At 35.0% G+C, this 27,860-nt stretch overlaps 3 protein-coding genes across 5 annotated transcripts in view; 1 reads left to right on the top strand and 2 right to left on the bottom strand.

Moving 5' to 3' along the window:
* Nucleotides 1-307: 307 nt before the first annotated feature.
* Nucleotides 308-19,267, bottom strand: LOC128227617 (probable 39S ribosomal protein L24, mitochondrial). The gene is made up of 7 exons (XM_052938321.1): nucleotides 19,176-19,267; nucleotides 16,253-16,387; nucleotides 15,772-15,954; nucleotides 5,173-5,268; nucleotides 4,175-4,290; nucleotides 1,393-1,532; nucleotides 308-469 (listed from the first exon to the last, which is right to left on the bottom strand). The coding sequence occupies exons 2-7, from the start codon at nucleotides 16,364-16,366 to the stop codon at nucleotides 333-335; spliced, it is 786 nt and encodes a 261-aa protein (XP_052794281.1). The 5' UTR covers nucleotides 16,367-16,387; nucleotides 19,176-19,267; the 3' UTR covers nucleotides 308-332.
* Nucleotides 5,276-12,638, bottom strand: LOC128227616 (uncharacterized). Of its 2 annotated transcripts, none has more exons than XM_052938319.1 (2): nucleotides 12,014-12,638; nucleotides 5,276-11,681 (listed from the first exon to the last, which is right to left on the bottom strand). In XM_052938319.1, the coding sequence occupies exons 1-2, from the start codon at nucleotides 12,197-12,199 to the stop codon at nucleotides 10,623-10,625; spliced, it is 1,245 nt and encodes a 414-aa protein (XP_052794279.1). In that variant the 5' UTR covers nucleotides 12,200-12,638; the 3' UTR covers nucleotides 5,276-10,622. The 2 variants fall into 2 exon arrangements, with proteins under 2 accessions (XP_052794279.1, XP_052794280.1); XM_052938320.1 differs by lacking the exon at nucleotides 12,014-12,638 and adding an exon at nucleotides 11,820-12,003.
* LOC128227615 (nucleolar protein 6-like) overlaps nucleotides 19,265-27,860 on the top strand; it is a 21,231-nt gene continuing 12,635 nt past the window's right edge. For both annotated transcript variants that reach the window (XM_052938318.1, XM_052938317.1), the window contains exons 1-6: nucleotides 19,265-19,324; nucleotides 22,554-22,730; nucleotides 22,961-23,117; nucleotides 23,285-23,401; nucleotides 23,714-23,896; nucleotides 24,233-24,401. In XM_052938318.1, the coding sequence (XP_052794278.1) occupies nucleotides 22,555-22,730; nucleotides 22,961-23,117; nucleotides 23,285-23,401; nucleotides 23,714-23,896; nucleotides 24,233-24,401 (802 nt within the window). In that variant the 5' untranslated portion in view covers nucleotides 19,265-19,324; nucleotide 22,554. The remainder of the gene's footprint in view (nucleotides 19,325-22,553; nucleotides 22,731-22,960; nucleotides 23,118-23,284; nucleotides 23,402-23,713; nucleotides 23,897-24,232; nucleotides 24,402-27,860) is intronic.

Here is a 27,860-nt window from a genome sequence, read left to right as displayed (position 1 = left end):
TGTTTTTCTATTATTAGTAACAGTGACCTTGACTTTGACCCTAGGAACCCTAAATGCAATCCCATGAAAGGTATCCATAAACTCTTCCTATAGACCAAGTTTGGTCAAGATATGTCAACCCCTACTTAAAGTTAGGGTTTGACGCTGCCCGGCTGCCCTTACGAATTAGCAATGTTCTAGAAAAGAGCTACTAATTCTAAGAATATCTACATATTTTAACTAAATAGATTTGGCAATCCCAATTGCAATTTGTGTGCTTTTTTTCTAAAAAGAAGTGACATTGTCATAACAAAATAACCAGAAGATAGATTTTTCAATATTTTATTCCAGCTTCAATATTTGTATCCTCTACTCTTTATTGGTTGATATTTAATACCCATACTTTCACAGATGTCTTCTTCAAAGGTACACAATTTAGGTTGAAATGTCTCTTCTTTCACTTTCACTACATCTGTATCATTTTCACCCACTGAAAGAAAAGGAGAACATTTCTATTACTGGGAAATTCAAGAATGATTACTTGATATTCAAACACAAGATTTTAAATGTATCTTAAGGATAACTTGCTACAGAGGTTGTACTCATCTCTCCAAGGTGTCCAAGGTTCGATTATCGGCCTTTAGCGCGTGTTAGTTCTAATTTTGGTCACAACGCCCAACATTGGAATTCCTCCCAGGTACAAGCATGATTAATATTACAAGCTGATAGTGTTTACTTGTTTATCAATTAATTTAAAGTTATTTTATAAGAATGCAGAAATAAAGTGATGACTCATTGTGATAAAAATAAAACATTAGTATTAAATAATTATGTCACCCATATCCCGAGTTACTGTACAATTTCAATAACAACGGATAAGGGTGACTCGTTTGATTTTTTCCATGTTCTCATGGACAACGTTATATAAATAGTGTGCGGTATAACTGAATTGCTTTGTAATTTATCCACATGGTAGTTACAGAAAACAACAAGGATTCTGACAGCTGAAAATAGTCAATTCCTGAAAAATCGCCAGGGATCTGATCTGACTGAGTAAGAGGGATTCATAACCAAAGCAGGGTAAAGGGGCTTAAATCCCTTTTGAAATTGAAAAAGTCATTTATATTCATTTCAAGGTACTTCCTATTGTTTTTTATTCAAATGTCTGAGCAAAAACTATTATTAAAACTGTTCAATAGTTTGAAATTAAAAGCTGATTTTAGGATTAATCCTGAACATCAGAACCCCTAAAACAAACAAAAAAAAACTCTGAAACATGTTTGCATGTTTGAATAAAAAATGTAAGCATGCTTGAACATTCACGCTTGAGGGTTACAGTCTTATTATAATTAAATATATATTTATCTATTCAGACTTGCTAACAAATATCTTAATTCTGATGACTGAACTCACTGATTTTCTTCATATCGTTTGTTCCGTCTTCCCACGTGTGAAGGTGAAGAATGGGCATCGGGATAATACGCCCTGTACGGACGCTCACACGAATACGCTCCCCCTCGTCGGTGTAACGCCACACGATGTCCGTCTTTTTCCTGGAAATATGTTGTATACTTAGTACATTGTGTAAGTGCAAGAAGGAAACGAAGCAACTTAATAATGTGTAATGTAGGAGCAGATAATATGTTCAGGTACATACATGTACAATATCTGCATTCAACTATGAAACGCGTAAATAGCACTCTGGTGCAAGTGCAGTGATTTGAATGGTTCCCATCACTAAAAAGTAAATACTATGTAGGCTCAAAAAGAATCAATTTAAGATGCACTCTTAGTCCCAGATAAGATTTACCTGTACCACAATTAATAATATTGTTTTAATATTCCAAAATTGAGGAAGAATTGTTGAAAACAATGGTTCTTATGAAAGATACTGAGTTTAATTTAAAAACAAGAGCTGTCACAGTATGTGACGAATGCCCCCGAATGTGACATTGACCTACGAACAAGGCCAGTACATGAAAAGTTGATCTTGCCTTTATGTGTCAAATACATATGGCAAGTTATTTTAAATTTCCTCTGAACATAAAAAATACCACCCATACTTGACAACCTACACTGGTATGTCCTAATATTCAGAATTCTCTTGTTAATAAACACTTAGTGTATCTTTCACCTTAGAGGTAGGGACATGGGTCTTGCACAGGACACGTCGTCTTCGTATGTGGAACACATCTAGCAAGTTATTTTAAAATCTGTCCTTACAAGGGAAAGTTACAGCCCGGACACGACAACCTATACTCTATGTCCTTATATGCAGCACTCCATTGTGAATAAACACTATGTGTGACCTTGACCTTTGAGGTAGGGACACGGGTTTTGCACGCGACACGTCGTCTTGGTATGTGGAACACATGTGGCAAATTATTTTAAAATCAGTCCATACAAGAGAAAGTTACAGCCCGGACACGACAACCTATACTCTATGTCCTTATATGCAGCACTCCATTGTGAATAAACACTAAGTGTGACCTTGACCTTTGAGGTAGGGACACAGGTCTTGCACGCGACACGTCGTCTTGGTATGTGAAACACATGTGGCAAGTTATTTTAAAATCTGTCCATACAAGGGAAAGTTACACCACGGACACGACAACCTATACTCTATGTCCTTATATGCAGCACTCCATTGTGAATAAACACTATGTGTGACCTTGACCTTTGAGGTAGGGACACGGGTCTTGCACGCGACACGTCGTCTTGGTATGTGGAACACATGTGGCAAGTTATTTTAAAATCAGTCCATACAAGAGAAAGTTACAGCCCGGACACGACAACCTATACTCTATGTCCTTATATTCAGCACTCCATTGTGAATGAACACTAAGTGTGACCTTGACCTTTGAGGTAGGGACACGGGTCTTGCACGCGACACGTCGTCTTGATATGTGGAACACATGTGGCAAGTTATTTTAAAATCAGTCCACACAAGAGAAAGTTACAGCCCGGACACGACAACCTATACTCTATGTCCTTATATGCAGCACTCCATTGTGAATAAACACTAAGTGTGACCTTGACCTTTGAGGTAGAGACACGGGTCTTGCACGCGACACGTCATCTTGGTATATGGAACACATGTGGCAAGTTATTTTAAAATCTGTCCATACAAGGGAAAGTTACAGCCCGGACACGACAACCTATACTCTATGTCCTTATATGCAGCACTCCATTGTAAATAAACACTAAGTGTGACCTTGACCTTTGAGGTAGGGACACGGGTCTTGCACACGACACATCGTCTTGGTATGTGGAACACATGTGGCAAGTTATTTTAAAATCTGTCCATACAAGGAAAAGTTACAGAGCCGGACGGACGGACGGACGGTGCGATTTTAATATGCCCACCTTTGGGGGCATAAAAAATGAGCATAAAACACCGTATTTCTACCTTACGAGACTATAGTTCACCACAGTTAATCTTTTAGCATTTACCAATCATTTAATATTTTTGCGCTTTCTGCTATTAAATACATGGTTACAATCTTGTTATCAGTAATTATTATTTTCCATAAATGCATTATTAAGTAAGTAGTAAAAGTTTTATCAGTCAAAATTGATGTTTGTTATACATGTGTATGTATAGATTTTGAATAAGAGTGTCACAATTGATATTGACAATTAAAAATATTTAAACTAATATTTTAAATGTGAACCAGGGCTGTAGGGCTGGGCATGTTCTGACCCTAGAGTCACTATTTGAACAAACTTGGTAGAGGCTTTATACAAAAATATCTAGGAGCTCTAGTAATTAGAAGTTGTTGTTTGAAGAGTTTTGAAAGCGAGCAATGCCAGTATATATCATATTAAGTTTAAGCAAAATCAGCCCAGTGGTCTAACAGATTTAATATAAAGCCACAAATGTTTGCCGGTTGAAAAAATATCATAATATATATATTTATTTATATATAAAATACAGTTTGTATAAATATATTGATATTTGTTTGAGTAAAACTCTTAAAATCTTATTGAAATGCCATATCATTACTTTTTAAACAATATCAAAGGACGGAAGGGCCATATTTTAGTGTCCAAGCTATATGAAGAACACCTGAGATAGTAATGGAAAAATTCCGGCTTCTTCATCCAAAAGTCTATTTCGATGACAGTTATTACTTTAGCATCCTGTCCATCAAGTTTACAAGAAACACCTGACTGATGGATCTAAAAAAATCACCTGTCGGATGGATCGATCAGCTTGACTTCATGGGTGACCAACAATGGCTCCTCTTGGGCTAAAATGTTGCTAAACCCCCCTGGGTTGGAGTAGTCTGGCTGTACGCCTCGTTTGAACTGAAATGGTTGAGAATAAAAGTTCATTTTGTCTGATTGTTTCATTATGTAGATGTTCAGCATTTCACTGAAGCAGTAGTAAAATTTTGAAAGATTCATTACATTGTTTTCAGCATTTGAAAAGTGCATGCAAAGTGATTTCTATTCTTTTCATTCTGGAACTTTATAGAATTTGTTTCTTTTATGCTGTGATTTTTTAAATTCTATTCACAATCAATTTCACTGCAGTGAAACCAGAAATTTTGATATTTTTGCTGCTCTGATAAATTTTGGTTCCCATATCGTTTTATTAAGTTGATTTTTTTTAAGTAACATCAGGTTTCGCATATGATAATCCACTTTGTGCCAAAATAAAAAAAAATCAGAAAATCTGTTGAAATTCAGTGCAAGATCAAATTTATTTCACTCATGATCAAAGAAAAGAATTTACCCCTTCATCTTGTGAAAACATTGCTTTACATGACAGATCACAACTTTGATCTTACAGCAAACTCAACAAATTCCAATTATTATTCATGTAAATTACTTGGTATTATTGAACATAAAGTTTAAGACCATGAACAGCATTTTGTTATTCATTTAATGGGCCGATTGTTCAGAACTTCATTCAAGTTAACAACAATGTCATCCATGTTAACTTTCAAATCTCTATTGCTCTGAAAGTTTCACAAATACGTTAATAATCTGCAATATGCCAAATAAGATTTGAGACAACTGTTTTCCCTGTACTTATGTTATTGAAACATCTGAGCCGATCATAAAATATCTTGCCTTTAAAAGTTAATAACGATGTTAATCACACTGTTAACTTAAACCCAGTTTTGAACAATCGAGCCAATGTGATTGGAATTACATAAACATGCAAAAATACATGTCTCATACCATATGCAGGCCCTCCACGAAGCACCAGTTTCGTTCCTTCACAATGTGGATAACTTCTCCGATTTTCCCCTTGTCTGGACCCACTAGTACCTCAACCTGTGTTTCCAATGGTGATTAAAAAATAAGCTATAACTGCATGTATAGTGCTACATGAGCCAAAAGATAAGAATTATCATGTTAAATGTTTTGAGGCTTTGTCGCATTACATCACATCAAAATTTATGATGTTTGCTGTTCTTGTTTTTTTTTAGCAATGTACATTATTCACCGACTACATCAATAAATTGGTATATTGACTAAACCAAACTTCCTTGCGAATACTAAGTATGAAGATAGAGAATTAAAAGATGCATTTTAAAAGCTTTCAGTTCATGCATTTATGTTATGTGAGAAAAAGTTTAAATGTTGTAAAGTATTAACATATTCCCTAAGTTCAACGAGGACGAGGAACTTCTGTACCAAATTTCTCAACAGTTCTAAGCATAACAAGCTAAAGTAGCTTATTTCAGTAAGCTTAATTTCTTACCTAATCTTTATTTCACTAAATAAAACTTTTAAGAGTCCAAAACCTATTCAGAAGGTAAATATTCATAATACCAAAAAAAGTATTTAAACTTATGAATCTTATGTAGGACTTATGAAGCTAATGTTTTTTTTAGAAATTGGAGCCTGTTATTAGTACACACACATTTGAACATAATTATTTAATAACCACCAGAGCCTGTGTGGTTCCTTGAATTAATATTAGGGAAACTGTTAACACATTCACACAAAAACTTACACAGAAATAAGTTCGACAAACAGGTGGTTCTAATTACTGAGAATTAATGGGGCTTTCAGATTTTCATAGTAAGTGAATGGTACTCATTTTATGGGGAGATTCTGCTGCAGATATATTATTAAGTCAAAACAGTTGCATGCAACTACTAGCTATTTTATTTCGGTATAAAAAAATCAGAAATTCAAATTCCAACAAAGATTGGTTATTCTGAATTCACTATTGATCCAAAGCACAAAATGAGCCCCTTGGCATTAAAGTTTCCCATGTAATTGGGAGGGATATATCCCTGAGATTGTTTTTTCTTTTATATCTAATGAAAACAGTTCTGTGATCATTATTATGGTATACTTTGAGAGGCCGCAGTGAATTTGTTGATAAACTAATTTTAAAATCAAACCATTTATTGCATTTCTCTATTATCTAATGAAATAACAAGAAGACTAAACAACTCACATTGCCTCAAATATACGAGTCTGTAAATGAAAAATGCAGCTCATGCATGAGGACATCCCAATTTCTTGTGACAATATGAGACTTCCCTTAAACCACATAACCAGGGCCAAAAGGAATTGACAAGTTCTACTTTCAGACAAAACAACACTGAATAATTATTAAATATGAGCATGAGTGGTACATTTAAGATTCTTTAACCTTGTAAATACACACTAAGAGTGTCCAAATATATGGCATTTTGACTATATGTTCATTATCAATCAAAGAAGATTGTATTATTTTTTTCCCCTACATTCATAACTAGTTCAACCGGCTTGCAGTCTCCTTTATAACCTTAACAAGAGGGCCATGATGGCCCTAAAACACTCACCTAAGCAAAGGGCCACAACTCTGTGATAAAGCATTAATAAAAATGTTGCAATTTAAACATATCTTTACTGATGATGCCTTGGTTTATATTTGTAAAGGGTCATGCAATGAAGCTACCTGTAAAGTTTCACTGAATTTGGCCTGGTAGTTTCAGAGATTTTTTTAAAAACAAAACAATAAGTCGGCCATTTTGTTGTTGTTGTTGTTGTTAATCAATCTCAATGCCTTGTTGTATTTTTGTAGAGGGTCATGCAATGAAGCTTCCTGTAAAGTTTCATTGAATATGGACAGGTAGCTTCAGAGGAGATGTTTTTTAAAGCAAAACAGGAAGTCGGCCATTTTGTTGTTGTAGTTGTTGATCAATCGTGACCCCTTGTTGTATTTTTGTAGATGGTCACCCAAGAAAGCTTCCTGTAAAGTTTCATTGAATATGGACAGGTAGCTTCAGAGGAGATGTTTTTTAAAGCAAAACAGGAAGTCGGCCATTTTGTTGTTGTAGTTGTTGATCAATCGTGACCCCTTGTTGTATTTTTGTAGATGGTCACCCAAGAAAGCTTCCTGTAAAGTTTCATTGAATTTGGACTGGTAGTTTTAGAGGAGATGTTTTTTTAAAGCAAAACAGAAAGTTGGTCATTTTGTTGTTGTTGTTGTTGATCAATCGTGTCCCCTTGTTGTATTTTTGTAGACGGTCACCCAAGGAAGCTTCCTGTAAAGTTTAATTGAATTTGGACAGGTAGTTTTAGAGGAGATGTTTTTTTAAAGCAAAACAGGAAGTTGGCCATTTTGTTGTTGTTGATCAATTGTGACCCCTTGTTGTATTTTTGTAGAGGGTCACCCAAGGAAGCTTCCTGTAAAGTTTATTTGAATTTGGAGTGGTAGTTTCAGAAGAGATGTTTTTTAAAGCAAAACAGGAAGTCAGCCATTTTTTTGTTGTTGCTGTTGTTGTTGTTGTTGATCAATCGTGACCCCTTGTTGTATTTTTGTAGAGGGTCACCCAAGGAAGCTTCCTGTAAAGTTTCATTGAATTTGGACTGGTAGTTTCAGAGGAGATGTTTTTAAAGCAAAACAGGAAGTCGGCCATTTTGTTGTTGTTGATCAATCGTGTCCCCTTGTTGTATTTTTGTAGAGGGTCACCCAAGGAAGCTTTCTGTAAAGTTTTATTGAATTTGGACTGGTAGTTTTAGAGATGTTTTTTAAGCAATTGTTGACGGACGGATTGACGGACGACGGACAAAGACCAATCACAAAAGCTCACTTCGTGCTCTGGTGAGCTAAAAATGAATAATATATAAATGACTGTACACAATATGAGCTACACTGTGGGATATGGGGCCTTTGGGCATACTTATTACAAATGATATTATCATAAAATGCCAAATATAATGTTACTTAATTTCTTCCAAAATTCTTTCTTCAAACGGATTGTCATTTGCGCATCATTTTTATGACAATTTATGACAATTACTTTACTCATGTTTCCATAGCAACCACAGATTTCATCCAAATTTATTTCAAATGCATTCATAGTGTGTTTAAATGCACGGATTGTTTAAATGAACAAGAATGAATCATCAAACCTTTTTTATTTAGGCTCCACAAAGATCCCATGTTAGCATAACAACTAAAATAATAAGGTCGATGGAATATTGATAATGATGCTTGTCATCTTACATATGTACTTTCATAAGAAAGGCATGCTTTGCAAGGCTAAATTCAATATTTAAAATGCACAAAGCATGGTCTTACTTGTAAACATATATCTTACGCAATTTTAGAGATATCTTAATGAATTTTTCAGTATTACTCCCTGAGCTATCATCTATTTGAAATACCCTATAAAACAATTTGAACAAATATATGCCGAAAGACCCAAATTTGCACAACACAGCTCATTATATCCTCATTGAGGATCCTTTGAAAGCACAGAGAATTTGTATTGTCTGTTTGACTGTCAGTTCATAGATGGAAATGGTACTGTCTGTTCATAGATGGAAATGGTACTGTCTGTTCATAGATGGAAATGGTACTGTCTGTTCATAGATGGAAATGGTAAGATCAAAACTGTTTTTCCCCTTACACTTACTAACTCTAATGCTCATTCTAATGGACCAGAAAACAACACTGCGGACAAAAGCTATTTTTTCACCAGTTTTATTTTGAACTCATCAAGGATAAAAAAATAAATATCAATCAAAATAATAATGCACACTTTTAAGTATATATTTTGTATAACAAAAAAACCCTGCCAGGGTAGAATATCAGCAACAATTGATAAATGTTTAAATCACGAAAAGATGTTCTGTAACTTAGCGTTGCATTTCTGAAATCTAACACAATCTAGAGCCAAACAAACTATCAAGGTAGAAACATAAATCCTTAAAACGAGTTGTACTTCTCACAATGTTTCAAGATTTCATTATCCCAAAGTTAATGCTTAGTTATACATTGTAATGTTACAATGGCATCAACACATTTAGTTACAAACATCGCCTTATTTTGAGCAATTGATGTCCATGTTATAAAATCTACATAATTATAAATAAAGTTGTAGGCAAGTGTTACCTGAATGATCTACCAGTACTTTCAAAGATATAAAAATGATGTATAACAGAAGTAAACCCGTCATCTGATTTAAGCAATTTTGCATGTAAAAAGGTTTAACACATAAAACATGTAAGTACAACTTAACAACAGAATCCTTATGACAAAGCTTTATACAGAATATTACTTTAACACCATTACCAAATAATGACAATAACATTCTTACGTAAAGGCTAAAGAAGGATTTAACCATTACCAAACCAATTTTTTGGCCTTAAAAAAATTGGAAGTAAACGAACAGATACTGAGAATAAATCAATACCACATCTTAAATACTGATGCACACTCAGAGCACTTGAGATAAGATTCAACCAAATAAGTGATACACTTTTGAAAATGAATACATGAGGGCATAAATATGCAGAATTATCAGAGGTTGCAGATAAAATGTGCATTATGCACCAGTTAACAAATCACAACAGCAGCCACAAAAATGTGTGTTTGGGGAAATTTTTAACATAGGAATTTCATTATGTTACCCTTTATGCCACAAGTGCACAGATTCATACCAATGGCAAATGTATCTCCATTGACTGTAACTCAACAATTCAATAAACAAACTTACAAATAAAAGATTAAGTACCCATTACCTTTGCTAATTACACTAGTTTTCCATGAAGTTTTCCATGAAGAACTGATGCAGATCAGTTTCTATTAACTTCTCATCGCCATACCAAATAAACTGTTTATTTCTGCATTGGCAACTTTTATTAGCAGGTGCATTGTTTTTCTGTAAGATATATTATAAGCGCTACGATATTGGCTAGGAAAAAATGCTTTATGGAGGTATAGAGTCACCTTTGGAGAAGTCAGTCACTCATATAGGGTTTATATAAGAAGTATCATGTATACAGGTAAGGTTGGAACAGCATGGATAACTATCAGGGAGTAAACAATACAGTTATTTTCATAAATATATTGATTACCAGCAATTGTCAATATTTTCAATGCCTGATCAACAACATTACGATTCAGATAATTTACAAAGATAAGTATTATATTCGATTTTTGTATAAATTGATATCATATATTAAACTTCAAAGTTTAACTATATTGTATAATGCATAATAATGTATGGGTGATTTCTTTGAATCTTGTACAAGTTTGTATTGGAACAGTAACTTCTGTTGTAATGGAACAACTACAAAAAAGTACTTTGGTACAACAATATTAACCCTTATTGGAGAATTTGACACAACTTTTTGAGTGAGGAAGACAATGTACTAATACATGTTCAAAGGCAACATTACGGAAAGTCCGGTGCATCAGGGTAGTTGCAGCCAAAATACTGAATAACAACCCTTGAGGCATAGAAGCCACACTTGAGGCAGTCCACAACTGGCTTGCCCAGGGCAAGCTGGGACAGGAAGCCTCCCACAAAGGCATCACCGCATCCATTAGTATCCTTTATCTGGTCATGAGGAACTGGTACGACCGGATATTCTGTGACATGACCTCCTTGGGCAACAATTGTTGGATCCCGTCCCTGAGTAAACACTACAATTCTCTCCCGGGATTTGTTAAGTTTTGGCAGTTGAGATGTTTTGATTGCCACTTCCTTAATATCAGTGGTAGAAAAGCCCATATTCTTACAAAGCTCTGCTGCTTCATCTCCATTTCCAAACAGCACATCTACATACTGCATGAGATTTAGGTCCTTATCTGCAAAATACTGGCAAAGGAAAGTCGCATGGAGATTCATAACCACAGTTTTATCTGTTTTAACTGCATGCTGTAAAAGTTTCAATACTGCATCCATACTTACAGGTAGAAAGAATCCACCTATATAAAAATACATGGCTTTTTCAACAAGTGCCCAATTTTCAGGTTCATCAAGAAACTTGGCATCAAACTTCTCTGCAGCTCCCAACTCAGTGACTAATGATCGATCCTCTCCAGTAATCACAGCCCCACATCTCCCTGTGCTAAGACCTTCAACTACTTGATATCGAACATTGACGCCCACACTTTCAGCAGTTGACTTTAGAATATCCCCAAATTTATCATGGCCTACACTACCGAAGAATGTTGTGGCCTTTGGTCTTCCCAGAAGCCATTGAGCAACTCGTATACTATTCTGAGTAGCACCACCAGGTAAAAATGATGGTTCAAACTCATCCAGCATGGCATGATAAATCTCTTTGTGTTTTTCCCCAGCAATGATGGCATTATTGGCTTTTAGATCAAAACGTTTCAGGAAGTTCTCATCTGTGACAACTGTGATGTCCAGTAGTGAGTTTCCAATTCCAAACAACACTCCTTCATCTACAGGTAACCCCTGGCGTGACATGGTGGATGTGTATCTCTGAAATGCATGCATATTACTTTTAATAGTGAAATCAAAATGTAATAATTTATCAACTAACAATTTCAACTATTATAAAATACAGTACCCAATTATTAAAAAATACGTAGTCCAAATAATTGTACGTATGTTACAAACCAATCCTATCATTTTAATTTCTAGTCTAGGTTCTACTGTTCCCAGATTTTGAGCGTTTTAACACGATATTAAGAACGTTGCGTTGAATGTTTTAGTAGAATAGACGTCGGTGATAGAAGAGTCAGGAAGAATACTAAGTAAATAAACTCGATAAACGCGTGTTATCTCAAAAGTCGATGTTCAATTTGACCTACCTTAAACCGAAAGTAGATTATATGTCTCGATCCAAGCGTCTGCTGCACTTGGACTGTTGTCCTCTGTTTATTTCTCAACGAATTTGACGAAAAATTACGATTTACTCGCCGCCATTGTCTGCTTATCGCATTTTGCAAGATCTGCGGGAAAATCATACCAGGAAACATTCCATGAATATATCTCATTCACTGTGAAAATATCTGCCAGGTAAGCAATTAACTCTGCCAGTTCGCTAGCTGAGTTACCTAGACGCATGATAGACTGCGTGGTTTTAACCCTCCGCAGTAAAGTAGTTCTCGTCGTCTGCAGAAGCGTTTGACGATAATTTAAATTTCTTTTCTTTATTAACTTACATCTGGGACAATACAATCATATTACTCCGACCTTTTATCATTTGTTTAAACTTTTTCGCCACCGTCTTACTAATCTTAAAATCATCAAAGTGAATAAAACAATTAAAATCAACAGCTTTTAAACATTCAATGCTTTTTTCCGATTTTCTGTTTTAAAAAACATAACATATTTTCCGCAATGGGTTTAAAATATTAAGACATCTGTCTCAGAGACAGGCTACTTTTATATTGTTGTCGACAATCATGGGCGTAGCTAACATAATTGTGCATGGGGAGTTTGGGGGGCAAAGATCATACTGTATGTATGGTCAGGTACGCATACTTCAACTTTGGCTGATTTTTATACTTTTTTGTCCTAGCATCCTAGCGGATCCAGATCCACTCGTCACAAGAGTAAAGTCAAGAAAAAAATAGATGCTAAATTTGTTTTAACTTGATCAGTGAGGGTTCAAACCCCACTAAAGCCAAAATACTTTGTTATGCTATCACCATATTTTTTTCTGCAATTTCAATATCATAGAGTAAAATAATGATAAAATAAGTGTTTTCAGATGCATCATTACCTGGAAAACTAGTGCACGGTTTGTTCAAACTAGAACTCCGCGAGTCGGATGTGTCGCCTGACGAATTATTTACTGTCGACATTATAGCTGTTAGATTGGCATTTTATTCATTTATAGACAATGATGTTGCCATTTAACTTTCAAGTGTAGGTGGCATTTGAACCCTCAATCAGATATACCTACGGAATAAGTTTCAGGTTGAAACCTCCTATAGTTTACGAGATATGCCACGGACAAAACCTAAGCAAGAAAATTAACAAAGGGCAATAACTCTAAAAATATGGCAGCAAGAGTAACGGTTCTTGTGCACTGCACTTGCCCTCAATGAGATCTATCTAGCTATGAAGTTTCAAGTTGACACCTCTTATATTCTTCAAGATATGCCCCGGACAAAACTTTAAGCATGAAAATTAACAAAGGGCAATAACTTTAAAACTAAGAAAGCAAGAGTTACTGTTATTGTGCACTGCACTTGCCCTCAATGAGATCTATCTAGCTATGAAGTTTCAAGTTGATACCTCTTATATTCTTCAAGATATGCCCCGGACAAAACTTTAAGCATGAAAATTAACAAAGGGCAATAACTTTAAAACTAAGAAAGCAAGAGTTACTGTTATTGTGCACTGCACTTGCCCTCAATGAGATCTATCTAGCTATGAAGTTTCAAGTTGATATCTCTTAATTCTTTAAGATATGCCCCGGACAAAACTTTAAGCATGAAAATTAACAAAGGGCAATAATTTTAAAACTAAGAAAGCAAGAGTTACTGTTATTGTGCACTGCACTTGCCCTCCATGAGATCTATCTACATATGAAGTTTCAAGATGATAACTCTTATATTGTACAAGATATGCCCCGGACAAAACTTTAAGCATGAAAAATAACAAAGGGCAATAACTCTAAAAAATATGGAAGCAAGAGCAACAGTTCTTGTGCACTGCACTTGCCCTCAATTAGATCTATGTACATATGAAGTTTCAAGTTGATACCACTAATAGTTTAGGAGATATACCCCGGACAAGCGAAAATGGGACGCGGACGCCGCCGCCGATGACAAAAGTAACCCCTATATGTCGTCTTTTCAGGCGACACAAAAAATGAGCAAGTCACTTTAAGTGACCATAGGTGTTATTAATGCACCAGTCAATTGTAACTACGCCTCCCATCCCCACTCCCCCAAGTCCAGGGAATGGCGGGGACTTTGACTTTCGGTCCAGCCAATCCCAAGTTATATGCCTGCTCTGTGGCAACAAACTGCTGAAAAAGTCCCCGCCAAATGGCCCCGCACCCCAGGGCCACCTGAAAGGTAAAAACACGGCCCATTTCCCCAGTATACCCACGGACCTGGTGGGGCCGTGGTTACAATTGACTGGTGCATAAGGCTAATAAAAATTGTGGTATTCAAAGACAACATTTGAGCATATACTGAAGGGTTTCAACTTTTGGTATCTTAGTTTTACACTCCTAATGATTTGCCACACTTTATTTCATCATACAAAAAAGTGCATTTCACAAAAACGAGAGTTTTACACCAAAAAATGTGATGTTCATGACAGTGACACCAACATAAATTCAATATTCATTATTATTTATCATAGCATTCAACATCATGAATTAACAATGTTTGTTTAAATAAATATAAATATAATTACATCTAGCTTGGATACATGTACATTGTACCCTCAAGAAATGGTGATAGTTAATACAGGATTTCCAGCAGCTTCTCAAAATAAATTAACGCTTATATTCTGAACAAATTTTAGAGCTAAAATTAGGATCTTTTGGGTTCCATTTTAAAAAATTAGGGCTGTTATAAAAAGATATCCTAGGAATAAAGTCAGAGGTACCAAACATCATTATTAGATTTGAAGTCTACCAGTGCTCAATTATAAGTTCAGCTGGGTTTGGTGTTGAGTATACTCAAATATTAAATCAAAAGAACAAAGCTGAAGCTAACCCTCCATTGATAAATTGCATGAACAGCAAACTCTGTTTTTAAAGAAATCAAGCCACCATCACAGAATGTGTTAAGAGTCCAGAGTGATAAAATCTTTGACAGACAGAGCAGTTTAAAGGTAATTGTCTAAAGTCAAGTTGCGTGTCTTAGCAAATAGGGGTCATGCAATTAAACATGTTGCTCACAGATCAACATTTTCTTTGAAATGTTATGATTTTTAATTTGTTTAAATACACAAAATCAACAAGAAGGGGAGATGATGATCATCAACAACATTTATTTAAAGTGTTAGCCAGAGTCAAAGCAAATGTATTTTTGTTCACAATTTTCTGGTACAACTGTCTTTTAAAACAGAAAAGCAAAAACATGTTACATTATGTCTGTCACAACTACTGAAGAGAAAAACAGCAATATAGCAATTGAAATTTTAACCACCAATACCCCTGGTATATCATATTATTTAACTTGAGCATCATATTTTCACAATCATGTATTTTTTCAAAATTGTTTTTTCACATTTTCAGACTAATATGTGTAGTTTATCAATCAAACAAAACAGGTGTGGCCTTATTTTAAACATATAACTGTTGGCAGCCATTGACAAAGTGCTTTTTATTGCTGTGTTCATTTAAGGACATTTTTATCAATTTCGAAAATCAAAATGGACGAATACCATGACGAATTCCATGGTATTAAAACAATAAAATTTGTTTGGTAAACATCTGATGATGTTTACATGCATCAATTCTTTTCACTATATCCATTTTTTTACACAGCATAGGTATAGACTACAGCACACTGTCTTGTTAGGGATATTGTAATGCATATCTAGAAACTTTTTTAATATGCATTTCTTATATCAAGATCATATGGAAGGTGCTTACCCTATCGCCTAAGAAAATTTCCCATTCTTTAATTGGTTTAACAGTTGGCATATCCTTGGGTTTATATTGCTGTTCTGTCACATTCTCAAAGCTGTAAGGAGCATGTCTTGTGTAATACCAGTTCTTGCTGCTGTCGGCATGTGATTTTGGACCAATTAGTGGATGTCTGTATACATCAGGACCCTGAATCAGAGTGGTACATGTATATTTTGTAGATATTGCGCAGTAAGGATGGGAAAATGCACAAAAAATCATCAAGTATTGATTATTATATTGGAATTGTCATCTAAATCAGTTTAAAAATGCCATTAAATATTTGGTAATGATATTTACGAATTAAATATATGCATGTTAACTGGGTTTTTTTTTTACAACTGACAATTGTTAATCCTGAAGTGTTCAGCCTTCTTTCTACTGTGTTTTTATGTATGCCATATTATGGAAATTTATATTAAATTTGCAAGTATTAATAAAGCCTTACATAGAAATTCTTAGCCTGTTCCTGGAAAACAAATCTCTTCCAGTACTTGAAATTTTCTCCATTGAGTTTGAACTGATCCTTGCCCCTCTTTAATAGTAACTGAGTCAGCCTCATGTTGAAAATGTATCAGGCAACCTGAAACATACAAAAGTCTATAAAAACAATCCAACATGCATTTAATATATATCTGAGGGTGAAAGTGGTTCGGTGGAATAGATGTTGGCCTTCCACCCAAATGGAGACATCAATCCCCACAAGGGGTTTATTCTTATGGCCCCTGAAAAAGTGAAATACAGTAAAACTGTGGTCGTTCGATCAAGCGGTAGTTCCAGAACCGGCGTTCCCTCAAGGTCGGAGCTTGGTCCCAAACTTTTTTACTTCTATTTTCATATAAAATATACCTACGCTGCATCGAAACCTAATTATGTTGAGAAGTCGAGCAATATACTCGGTCCCAAGTACACAAATCATGCACAAAACCTTATGGCTCCCTCGAGGTCATAATTTGACACTTTTTTTCGAACGCGTGTTCCAAAATAAACAAACAATTGCTAGGTATTAAAATTTTCGCAAGTTGGAAAAATAGCAATGACAGTTGAAAGGCAATTTGATAGGGTGTGAAAACCGTTTAACACTGTTAACGCATGGCCGATATTAGTTGATATGGGCATTTTAGAAGATAATTATAATATTTGAACATATTTTTATATAAGACAATATAAAGAAGTTAAACAATAAGATATTAAAACTTGCAACATTCATTAGATTAAAGTTGACTAAAGAAGTAATATATGTACATGAAGTAAAAACATAATTGGTCAAAGCAACCGATAAAAAATGAAAACAACAAAAAACTCTAAGACTCTAAAAAATCAAATAGAATATCAGACATTCGGAGTCGGTTTTAAAACAAGTCATAAAACTGTGTAAAATAGTGAGTTTTGAGGTTTTTCTTGAACACATCTATAGACATTGACTGCTTAATATACAATGGCAGACTATTCCATAGTTTTGGTCCTATTGTGCAAAAACTTCTATCGTTAAACCTTGTTCTCTTGTTAAATGGTACATCATACTTGATACCAGGGTCACTAGCTGATCTTAATCCTTGTCTACGACTTACACTCTCAGACAATAACTCAGTCAAATAAGCAGGAGCCCTACCAGTGCCACAGTTGAACATAACTGTCAATATCTTGAAGTTGATTCTAGCCTTTATTGGCAGCCAGTGCAGATCAAAGAGAGCTTGCTTGGCCCCGTCATAATTGCCTCGGTTAAGAACTAATTTTGCGCACATATTTTGGATGCGCTGCATTTTGGTTAACTCTATCTCAGAAATACCATACAGTATAAGGTTACAGTAGTCCAAATGAGAGATAACAAGTGAAAGTAAAGGGATTTCGGTTGCAGTTCTGGTTAAATATTTTCGTATACACTTCACCCTGAAAAAGTTCAACATTGCAGTGGGGCATTTACGCTTCAAGTGTTCCTTAAAGGATAAGGTTTCGTCAAGAAAGGCAACTTAGTATCTAATGCAGCTTTCTCGGTATACAGCATCACCAGCAATATCTATGTTTGTAGTGACACATTTATTTAGTTGAGCCTTACTGCCAAACATAATGAATTCTGTTTTGGAAGTGTTCATTTTTAGTTTTTTTGCATTCATCCACTTGTTGGTCGTAACTGCACATGTTTCTAGTTCGTGAAAATTTATTAATATTTCTTTTACATTTTATATCTAGTATGCATATAGTATACGACAGCCTTTGAAGATATGAGCAATTTCCACAACGGAACACATAATCGGTGTCTTAGTAAGCAGACGACTTCAAACTTAAAATACACTGAAATATATTTCATAACAGACTGAAGAATTGAAAATCGGGTCTTTCGAAACATCGGTTCCCTCGAGGTTCAGGCTCGGTCCCCGGCGACCTCGAGCGATCGCAGTTTTGTTTCTACCCAGTAAAGCATAACAGACTCAAAGAGTGATTCATATCAGCTTTCAACTGTTTTCACAATCAAGCTAAAATAAATAAGAAAATAATAAACTAAGACATATTCAATACAAGTGTAACTTTAATTTGATGTGTGTAAAATGTGGAACACATACATTTATTAAGAACAGGAATTTTCTTTTAAACTTTGGTAACAGTCCAGCACATAGCGAATTGGTAGTCTAAAATAATAGACGTTCATTACGTGATTCTGCTAATCAAATCTGCTAATATTTTTGCCAAATCAAAAATGTAAAAAAATCTGTCCATGTACAATTAGTTAGACTAAGCGTATTGGGTGACTTGGTCACTCATTCACTATATTATACAGCATATAATGGACTGAGTACTTTCACACAAAATATTTGTTACTCTGTTCACAGGGAATAATATAACAACTGCGTGGGTCCATTTAGTGATGTGTAAATATATGTAAACAGTTGAAAAGACTTGATAAAGTCATTTCTTTAATATTTTTCGCCAGCATGGTGAAAAAATTTATTCACATATTGACTAGTTAGATTAAAAGAAGATAATATGTGTGCCATCGCGAAGGTGAATCATTTCTGGAATAGTCAATATCAGTATGTTGTTTAGTGGTCAAATATGTTAGCTGAGCGTCTTAGAATGGCCTGTTTCCACACTCTATTATATAGGCTAGTCTAAAATAGTATAGCTACATGTACTACCAGGTACACATTTTTATATTGCATAATAGATTATTAATTTTAAATGGAATGATGAACAATGACTATGATCATGGCTACAACACTCATTGTCAAATAACTTTTTTTTTTTTTATTTAACATCATAATTTATATTTCCAAAGAACCAATGACACTGATATGGAATTTTTTATTTTTCTAGTAATGTTTTTTTACAAATATCATATATCTAATATAATTGTATAAAATGTGATAACTAACCCAACAATAATCTTGTAAATTTTCGTTATTTTCACATTTAAGTCACATTTTGACTTTCAACACACTCAACAATTGAAGAGTATTCAGACCCGATAATTTAGTAAACACACGTGAGAGTGCTGACAGACAACTATTTTTTTGATTTCCAGGTAAGTAACATAGTTTTATAGTGAAAAGTTTAGCTAGACCAGTGACAGAAAAATGTATTCACAAGCAGTCGTTATTATATGGATTATTGGTATGTTTGTAAAGCGTCAATTCCATATGTCATGATTTTTGATGTTATTCGGATACATGCAATTTCGGACAGCTTAAAAAAGCTACATTGGTCATTGCAAAACTGGGCTAACATTTACAAATGATTAAGCACCCATGTTACCATATTTAATGTAAACAACAATTTATGCTATTTGTTAACTGTTGACATATCAGATACATTTAAAAAGGGCACAAGTCCTTATACAGAACCCAAAATCATCCTACAGGTAATCATCCTACAGGTATGCATAATCTCTGGAGCCCTTGCCCCTAGTCCGCCTAAATGGCCGTCAACAAGTCTTTTAACCATAATATTTACTATGACAGACTTGAGACATACATAAGAAATGTCAAAATAATAAAAAAGGATCCCTGATCGTTCATTATTGGTACTACCTAGCCCCTAGCCAAGGGATTTTGTTTAGAAAACCAGGGTATTTAAACATAAGCCAAATGGATAATTCATGGAAAATACTAGCCACAATAATGCACGTTTAGGGAACTTTGTTTAACAATTGGATATTCATTTTGTTCCCTAAACGCCACAAGTTAATTAATTAAGTAATTAAGCCAATACCTTTATCTTATTACACTTAAGTGTTTCATGAAACACTAATTTAGATCGACTTCTGTTAACAAAGTAGTGCCATTTTAACACTTTCTAGCAGGTGCCCATTAACTTTCTGCTCAATATAATTAGCGCTGAGATCTGTCATTCTTGGCTAAGAAAACAACAAGCGGGATATGGACGCGCAGAGTCGCCAAATAAAAAATCACCAAAGACTCTGACATGGTTTGTTTTTTTCTGCATTTTCTTGAATAAATAAAACCACCAGATATTTTCCCAGGCTTTAAATGAAGTGCTAACCAGGAGGATATGCAGTCTACTTTCAGTTTCATCAAAACAGGAAATAAACAACTATACGGGCACCTGTTTTCCCGCGCTTTTGAGAACATTCATTACAAAATAATTATTTTTTCATCACATTTAAAACGTTTGCAATTTATGACACACAATATTTTAAAGTTCAAAACACTAAAATTCCTTATGGACGTGTAAGGTGTTTAAAGTTGTTTAAAGTGTAACGACGTATCGACTTTGAAATTTGAATGGAATATGGGATGTTTTCCGTGTTTTAATTTTGTGTTATTTATAGGGATGGATGCGAATATCCGAGTATGCGGATATCCGGATATCACACAAGTATTCGGATACCAAAATGGGTATTCGAATATTCGTTAAGAATTAAAATTTCAATGAAATAGCTTAGCAGAGACATAGCAATTGTTATAAAACTTTTCAGATGAAATATTTCAGATGATCAACAGTGTCTGTCGCGAAGCGGGTATGTGTCACAAATCGTCTGCTAATTGGGTGTTTGCACAAGGCGTGATATTGTGTCCTCGTGCAGCACCTTGTAAAGTTCTGTGACCTTGTTTACAATGACAAGTGTTGTTTTGTGATCTCAGATCTGCTTAATTGACACTAGTTGATATTAAACGGATTGATCATTAATCCGTAGGAATTGATCGTCCAATCACAAGATAAGGGTCGTGCAATCAAAGCTATTAATGACCAATCGTATTTTTGATGAATATGCATGAAGAAATCATTGCTATCTGAACAATAAATACAAAAACAAATTTGTTTATCTTTTCAGTTTTCCATCATTTTGCATCTTGTAATTTATTTTTCATACCATATGTAAACATGTTTTTGATAAATAAAAAAAGTACACGCATGTAAATAAAGAAAAATCAGATCTTCTTTTTGTCTTCTTATCTTTTCCGCAATTATATGCTTTATTACAAAACACTGCAGAAGTTGTAGGTATTGCATTAAATCAAACAATGTAATGAAATAAAATTACAATCGACTATCAAATAATCAAAGCGTCATTTAACATGAAATCTGCTGATAAATAACAAACTCGAAAGCACGTGGCAGTAACCAAGCAACCACCTCGGCCGAAGTGACTATCAAATTCGCGAGGTGTTTATGTGGTATTCATCATGAGTTTTATGACGCAAAATGATTTGTTTAGCTTTAATTATAACATTATAAATTATTAAGACTGAGAAAGAATGAATGAAAAAGTGAAATTGCCATATGATGAATTATAAATTAAGTGGACAATTATGTCAAATAACAGAAGGTGGGTGACATATAATAGGAAATTTTCTTATTATGAAAACAATTTGATACGAGTATCCGGATAGTATTCGAATACTTGATACGAATATCCGGATACCGATTTGGTATCCGGTTTCCATCCCTAGTTATTTACTCATTTTGTCACTTTCTTTGAACTTACCTCCATGCACGTTTGTTGGTAAAATGTGTGAAAAATATCAATTCATCAATTAAAAGCTATCATTCATAAGACCAAACAAATCCATATGAAAACAATGAATTTGTATACAAGAACCCTCCCCGACTTGTTAAGCACAACAATAGGCCAATAGATCAATTATCGGGTGATTGACGATGACCTCGACGACACACATACCAATTAACGGATTAGTGTCAACATGTCCTGTGTTTTACGACCAGGACAGGCAAAATAGCTGACGTCCGGGACTTTATCAAATGTATGCCCTTTTCACTCAAAAAGTTTATTTGACCTGACAAGGGTAAATTTAGTAAGAAAAGAACAGCAAAGTTATGGTATCTAAACTCATTGTATAGACTCATAATAGGGTTGGAGCCAGGTTTTGAAAAGGTCAGGGTTATGCAGAAAAGGTAAAGAGTGTAAAGCGCACATTGAAACCAGCTTATAAGAACTTGAATATTATGAATTTTAAATCAAATGTAGAAATGTGTTGAATTGAAGATGTTTAGCTTTAAGGAAAACATATAAGGAGATGTTTGATTATATAAAGCATTCAGTTTAATGAAGGCAGAAGGGTGCATATGCTGGTCTCCATGAGGGGTTCTACCAAAAAAGGACAGGGTGCAGCACCCTCATATAACTCCTCGTCCACATTCTTATCATACAAAAATGCATTACAGAGATCTCACTTGTTGTTTTTTTTTTGTCAACTAAACTATTATCGAGCATAAAAATGATTAATACCGTACATCAAAATTGGATATGCATATTTTTTTTACACTCAAAGGATGTCATCAGAGGAAGAGATGAGTGACAGCGGTGAAGACAGTGATGTGAGTGCCACTGTTGAAGATAGTGATGTGGATAACAGTGAGGCAGAGATGGACTCAGTAGGAGAGGAGGAGGAAGAAGAGGAACAGGCTGAGATAACAACAGGAAAAATAGAGCATGACTCAAGAAAAAGGTAGAATTACATGCAATAAATAAATATCAGGGTTAAAGGGGTGGGAAAATAAAGGATGAGCACTTAGGTTTAAAACTTTAAAACGGATATGACGATATAGTTATATACAATATCAGTATATAACTGCATACTACTAAGCTACATGAGCTCTTGTCCTTTGCTAATGTTCTTTCTCTCATTCAAATGGATGATTTTGTTTTCTGTGAGTTAATGAGTTGTATTATGTACAGGTTTTTGGAGCCTTCCATTGACTTGCCTGAGGGTGTGCCAGCTAGTAAGGTGTCTCGAAACAACAAAGGAGATCTTTACAGGCCGCCCACTAATGAGGAATTGAATGAGCTAAAAGAAACAGAAAACCTCTTCCACTCCACCCTTTTCAGGCTACAGGTTTGTTTGTTAAATAAATACATGTAGATGAATAAAAACTCATCTAATACAGGTAAAGATTTTATGTATAATGATGAAGATTGAGATTGGTCTTTTTTGGCATTTTCCTGGGTAATTTGTCTTTTTAGAGATGAAAAATGTGGATGTGTGAATAAATCTTTCTTCAGATTACTGAATTACTTGCTGAGGTGATCATGAAGGAAAAGAGGCGAAAACGCATTGAGGAAGCTGTGGAATTCCTGAAAACTGCTTTATTGAATTTGAAGCCAGGAAAGAAGTATGAGGTATGAACACATCAAGCTTGTTACATTTACCAAGCTTATAACAAAACATAGAAATATGACTTACTGGATGTTTTTCAAATCAAATGTGATCATTTTACATAATTCCTGGCTTGAATTCTTACAGTATGGCTCTGTTTAACAAATAAAAATACCTAAAAAATTAAACTGCCTGGTACCCAAAAAACAAAAGCAATTTTAGTTTTTAAAACTGTTGGATGGATATTTATTTTTTATAAAAATGCATTTACTAGTTTAATTGATACATGTCCTAATAAATTGGTTATATATAATTGTCAATATTATTTTTCTAAGCTAACTGATAGAAAGCTGCTAACGAAACTGGGTGTGCCTGTTCCCATGGAGATGGAGCCAGAGAGCGACAAGGGACGCTTCCAGTTTCAGCCTCCCAGCAGCGTTAATGTGACGGGTAGTTTCTCCGCTAAGATTTGTGCAAAACCTGCTGTCAGTGTTGACCTGGTGCTCAGTATGCCTAAGGTATTTGTTTATATTGTCTACTTTCATAATTTCATAAAGATTGCTCAATGTTTTAACAGTTTTTTGCAGGATGAAAGATATGCAGGAAAACAAGACTTATGTTAGTGTCAATGTTAATGTTAATGAAGGGAGCCAGATACATATTATATATATAGCCAAATGAAATAATTATTACTTAATCAAATCAGATCACTATCAAAATAATTTTAATATAGTAAAACATCCAATATTGTATTGAAATATCAGTTCACTAAGACATCCTTTAGTCAAAGTACATGTACCCAGTATTGTATCCTTAAAGTTTAATCCCACATACATGTACATAATATATTTTAGGAGTGTTTTGATGGGATGGACCACTTAAATCAGCGCTATCTTCGAAAACGGGCTATATATTTAGCTATAGTTGCCAAGGCGCTGAGACAAAAACCTGAGGTCACAGATGTCAAGGTTTCTTATCACAATGGAAACAGTATCAAACCAAAACTTGTGGTAGATGTTAAAGGTAACTACAATTTAGTTTAGTGTCACTCTTCACTCTTATTAAAGGGACGGTACACCAGATTGGCACCAAAAAAAGTATTTTTCTGTAACAAATCTCAGGACAAGTATTTAATAAAATGTTTTAATTTTGATATCATAATTGTAAAACTTGAAGCGCCGCAATGCGACGAAACCAGGTTTTTTTTATGGGCAATCAGAAATTATAGCCAATTAATTTGTTGTATGACTTTATCTTTACTTTTATCAAAAAGAGACGTAACTGAAAATTACTGTTGGCGGAAACCATTTTTCTATTTTTAGTAATAGTGACCTTGACCTTAGCCCCTCCCCACTCAAAAGCAATTCCAAGCTAGCTCTTCACATAAGCTACCTACACACTAAGTTTCATCAATATCTATCAATGCTAACTTATATTATTGGGCAGAAACCATTTTTCTATTTTTAGTAACAGGCGACCTTGACCTTAGCCCCACCCCCCTCAAAAGCAATCCCAAGCTAGCACTGTACATAAGCTACCTACACACCAAGTTTCATCAATATTGTTCAATGCTAACTAAAGTTATTGGGCAGAAACCATTTTTCTATTTTAAGTAACAGTGACCTTGACCATTTTTCTATTTTAAGTAATAGTGACCTTGACCTTAGCCCCTCCCCACTCAAAAGCAATCCCAAGCTAGCTCTTCACATAAGCAACTTACACACCACGTTTCGTCAATATCTATCAATCCTAACTAAAGTTATTGGGCACAAACCATTTTTCTATTTTTAGTAACAGGCGACATTGACCTTAGCCCCACCCCCCTCAAAAGCAATCCCAAGCTAGCTCTTCACATAAGCTACCTACACACCAAGTTTCATCAATATTTGTCAATGCTAACTAAAGCTATTGGGCAGAAACCATTTTTCTATTTTAAGTAACAGTGACCTTGACCATTTTTCTATTTTAAGTAATAGTGACCTTGACCTTAGCCCCTCCCCACTCAAAAGCAATCCCAAGCTAGCTCTTTACATAAGCAACTTACACAGCAAGTTTCTTCAATATCTATCAATGCTAACTAATCTTATTGGGCAGAAACCATTTTTCTATTTTTAGTAACAGTGACCTTGACCTTAGCCCTACCCACCTCAAAAGCAATCCCAAGCTAGCTCTTCCCATAAGCTACCTACACACCAAGTTTATTAAATATCTATCAATGCTAACTAAAGTTATTGAACAGAAACCAATGTTTGACGCCCGCCCGTCCGCCCGCCTGCCCAATGACAACCTCATCCTAATAACCCGGTTTTCGTTGAAAACCTGGTTAAAAATACCAGAATGTAATAAAAAATCGAGTTGGAGAGCGGGTTCGAACTGGAGTCGCCAAAATTGCAGTCCTGTGTTGTATCCGCTGTGCGACAAAAGCTTACCCTTAAAAGCTGGAATATTTAAGCTATATACCTCACTTGGTAATATCACGTGATAACATCGACTAGCCAATCACGCATAAGGAATGAATTCTACTAGGTAGACATACCTTGAGTAAACTTTTTTAATGGAAAAATACGAAAAAACTGCAAAAAATAAATTAATTGTAAACTATGTGGTACTTCAGTTAGTCAGTTTCAATGCATTGTACACATTGATACCAAGTTTATGTCAGTTTTTGACAATTTTCTTTTCTTTTTTTTTGCTATTTTATCATACGGAGTTCAGTCCCTTTAAGTCTTTATATCAGTTACAATAAGTCCAAGACAATATGAACTGTTTGAAAATACTTGAACTTGTCTATATATTAGTATAAATTAATTTGTTATGTATTTATCTTTTTAAAGAAATGACATTTACTGTCTCAAATATTGCCTTTTTATACGCCCATCTTACGATGACCGTATTATGGGAACACCCATGGCGGGCGGGCGGGCGTCTCCACAATGTTGTCCGCTCTCTAACTTGAACATTTCTCATCCAATTTCCACCAAACTTCATGAAAGTGTTTGTTGGTGAAATATCTAGGTCAAGTTCGATAACCAGCCAAATCGCTCTAGGCACTCCAGAGTTATGGCCCCCTGAATTTGTCAAAATTGGGCGGGCGGGCGGGCAGCTCCACAATGTTGTCCGCTCTCTAACTTGAACATTTCTCATCCAATTTCCACCAAACTTCATGGAAGTGTTTGTTGGTGAAATATCTAGGTCAAGTTCGATAACCAGCCAAATCGCTTTAGGCACTCCAGAGTTATGGCCCCCTGAATTTGTCAAAATTGGCCATTTTAGCTTTGTCCGCTCTCTAACTTGATCATTTCTCATCCAATTTCCACCAAACGTCATGAAAGTGTTTGTTGGTGAAATATCTCGGTCAAGTTCAATAACCAGCCAAATCGCTTTAGGCACTCCAGAGTTATGGCCCCCTGAATTTGTCAAAATTGTCCATTTTAGCTTTGTCCGCTCTCTAACTTGAACATTTCTCATCCAATTTCCACCAAACTTCATGAAAGTGTTTGTTGGTGAAATATCTAGGTCAAGTTCGATAACCAGCCTAATCGCTTTAGGCACTCCAGAGTTATGGCCCCCTGAATTTATCAAAATTGGCCATTTTAGCTTTGTCTACTCTCAAACTTGAACAGTTTTTATCCGAATTTCACCAAACTTGCTACTATAAATGTTTGTTGGTATATATTCTTGGCAAAGTTCTATAACCAGCCAGGCTCTTCAGGATTATGGCCCTTGAATTGGTCAAAATTTGCCATTTTTGCTTTGTCCACTGTCTAATTTGAACAGTTATCATCTGATCTTCACCAAACTTGCTGAAAATATTTGTTGGTAAAATAAATCGGTCAAGTATGATAATCAGCCAAATGCCCCGAAGCACTTCAGGATTACTGCCCTTGCCATTTAAGCTTTGTCTACTCTCTAACTTAAACAATTCTCATCTGACCTTCACCAAACTTGCTGAAAATGTTTGTAGCTATAAAATCTTTACCAAGAATGTTTGCCGGTATAAATGCTTTGCCAAGTACACACTGATTGTCTCTTGGGTACGATTAAGGATGAATCATCTCATGGAGACGATTTTTACATGAATGTTGTTTTTCAAATCCCGAACACGTTGATCGTCTTTGGGCATGATTTGGGATTAATCGTCTATATCTATAGACACGATTTTCAGGAGCCTTTTCTGACTTTGACAGATTAAGGTACTGAATTTCGCAATTTTTGCTTCTTGAAAAGCTTGCTTCTCAAAGGGCCAATGTGACAATAAGTTGTCTAGAATCCAAGAAATTATTGATGGGCGTATTTTGTGAGTGTCACTCTTGTTAGATTAAGATATCCGTTTATTTCTTTAAAGATTTCTAGGGTTTTAAGTAATGTTTGTTAATTTCATGATTTCATTTTCAATTGAAAATAAGTTAGAAAAACATGTTCTTTTTTTGCTGTAGTAGGAGATACATGTAGTAGTATGTCAAAGGTTAAATATAGAAACAT

Source organism: Mya arenaria, chromosome 3 (genome assembly GCF_026914265.1).
Source record: "Mya arenaria isolate MELC-2E11 chromosome 3, ASM2691426v1".
Taxonomy (NCBI): domain Eukaryota; kingdom Metazoa; phylum Mollusca; class Bivalvia; order Myida; family Myidae; genus Mya; species Mya arenaria.
The sequence above is the reverse complement of the archived record's forward strand: the minus strand, read 5'-3'. Positions and strand labels throughout refer to the sequence as shown.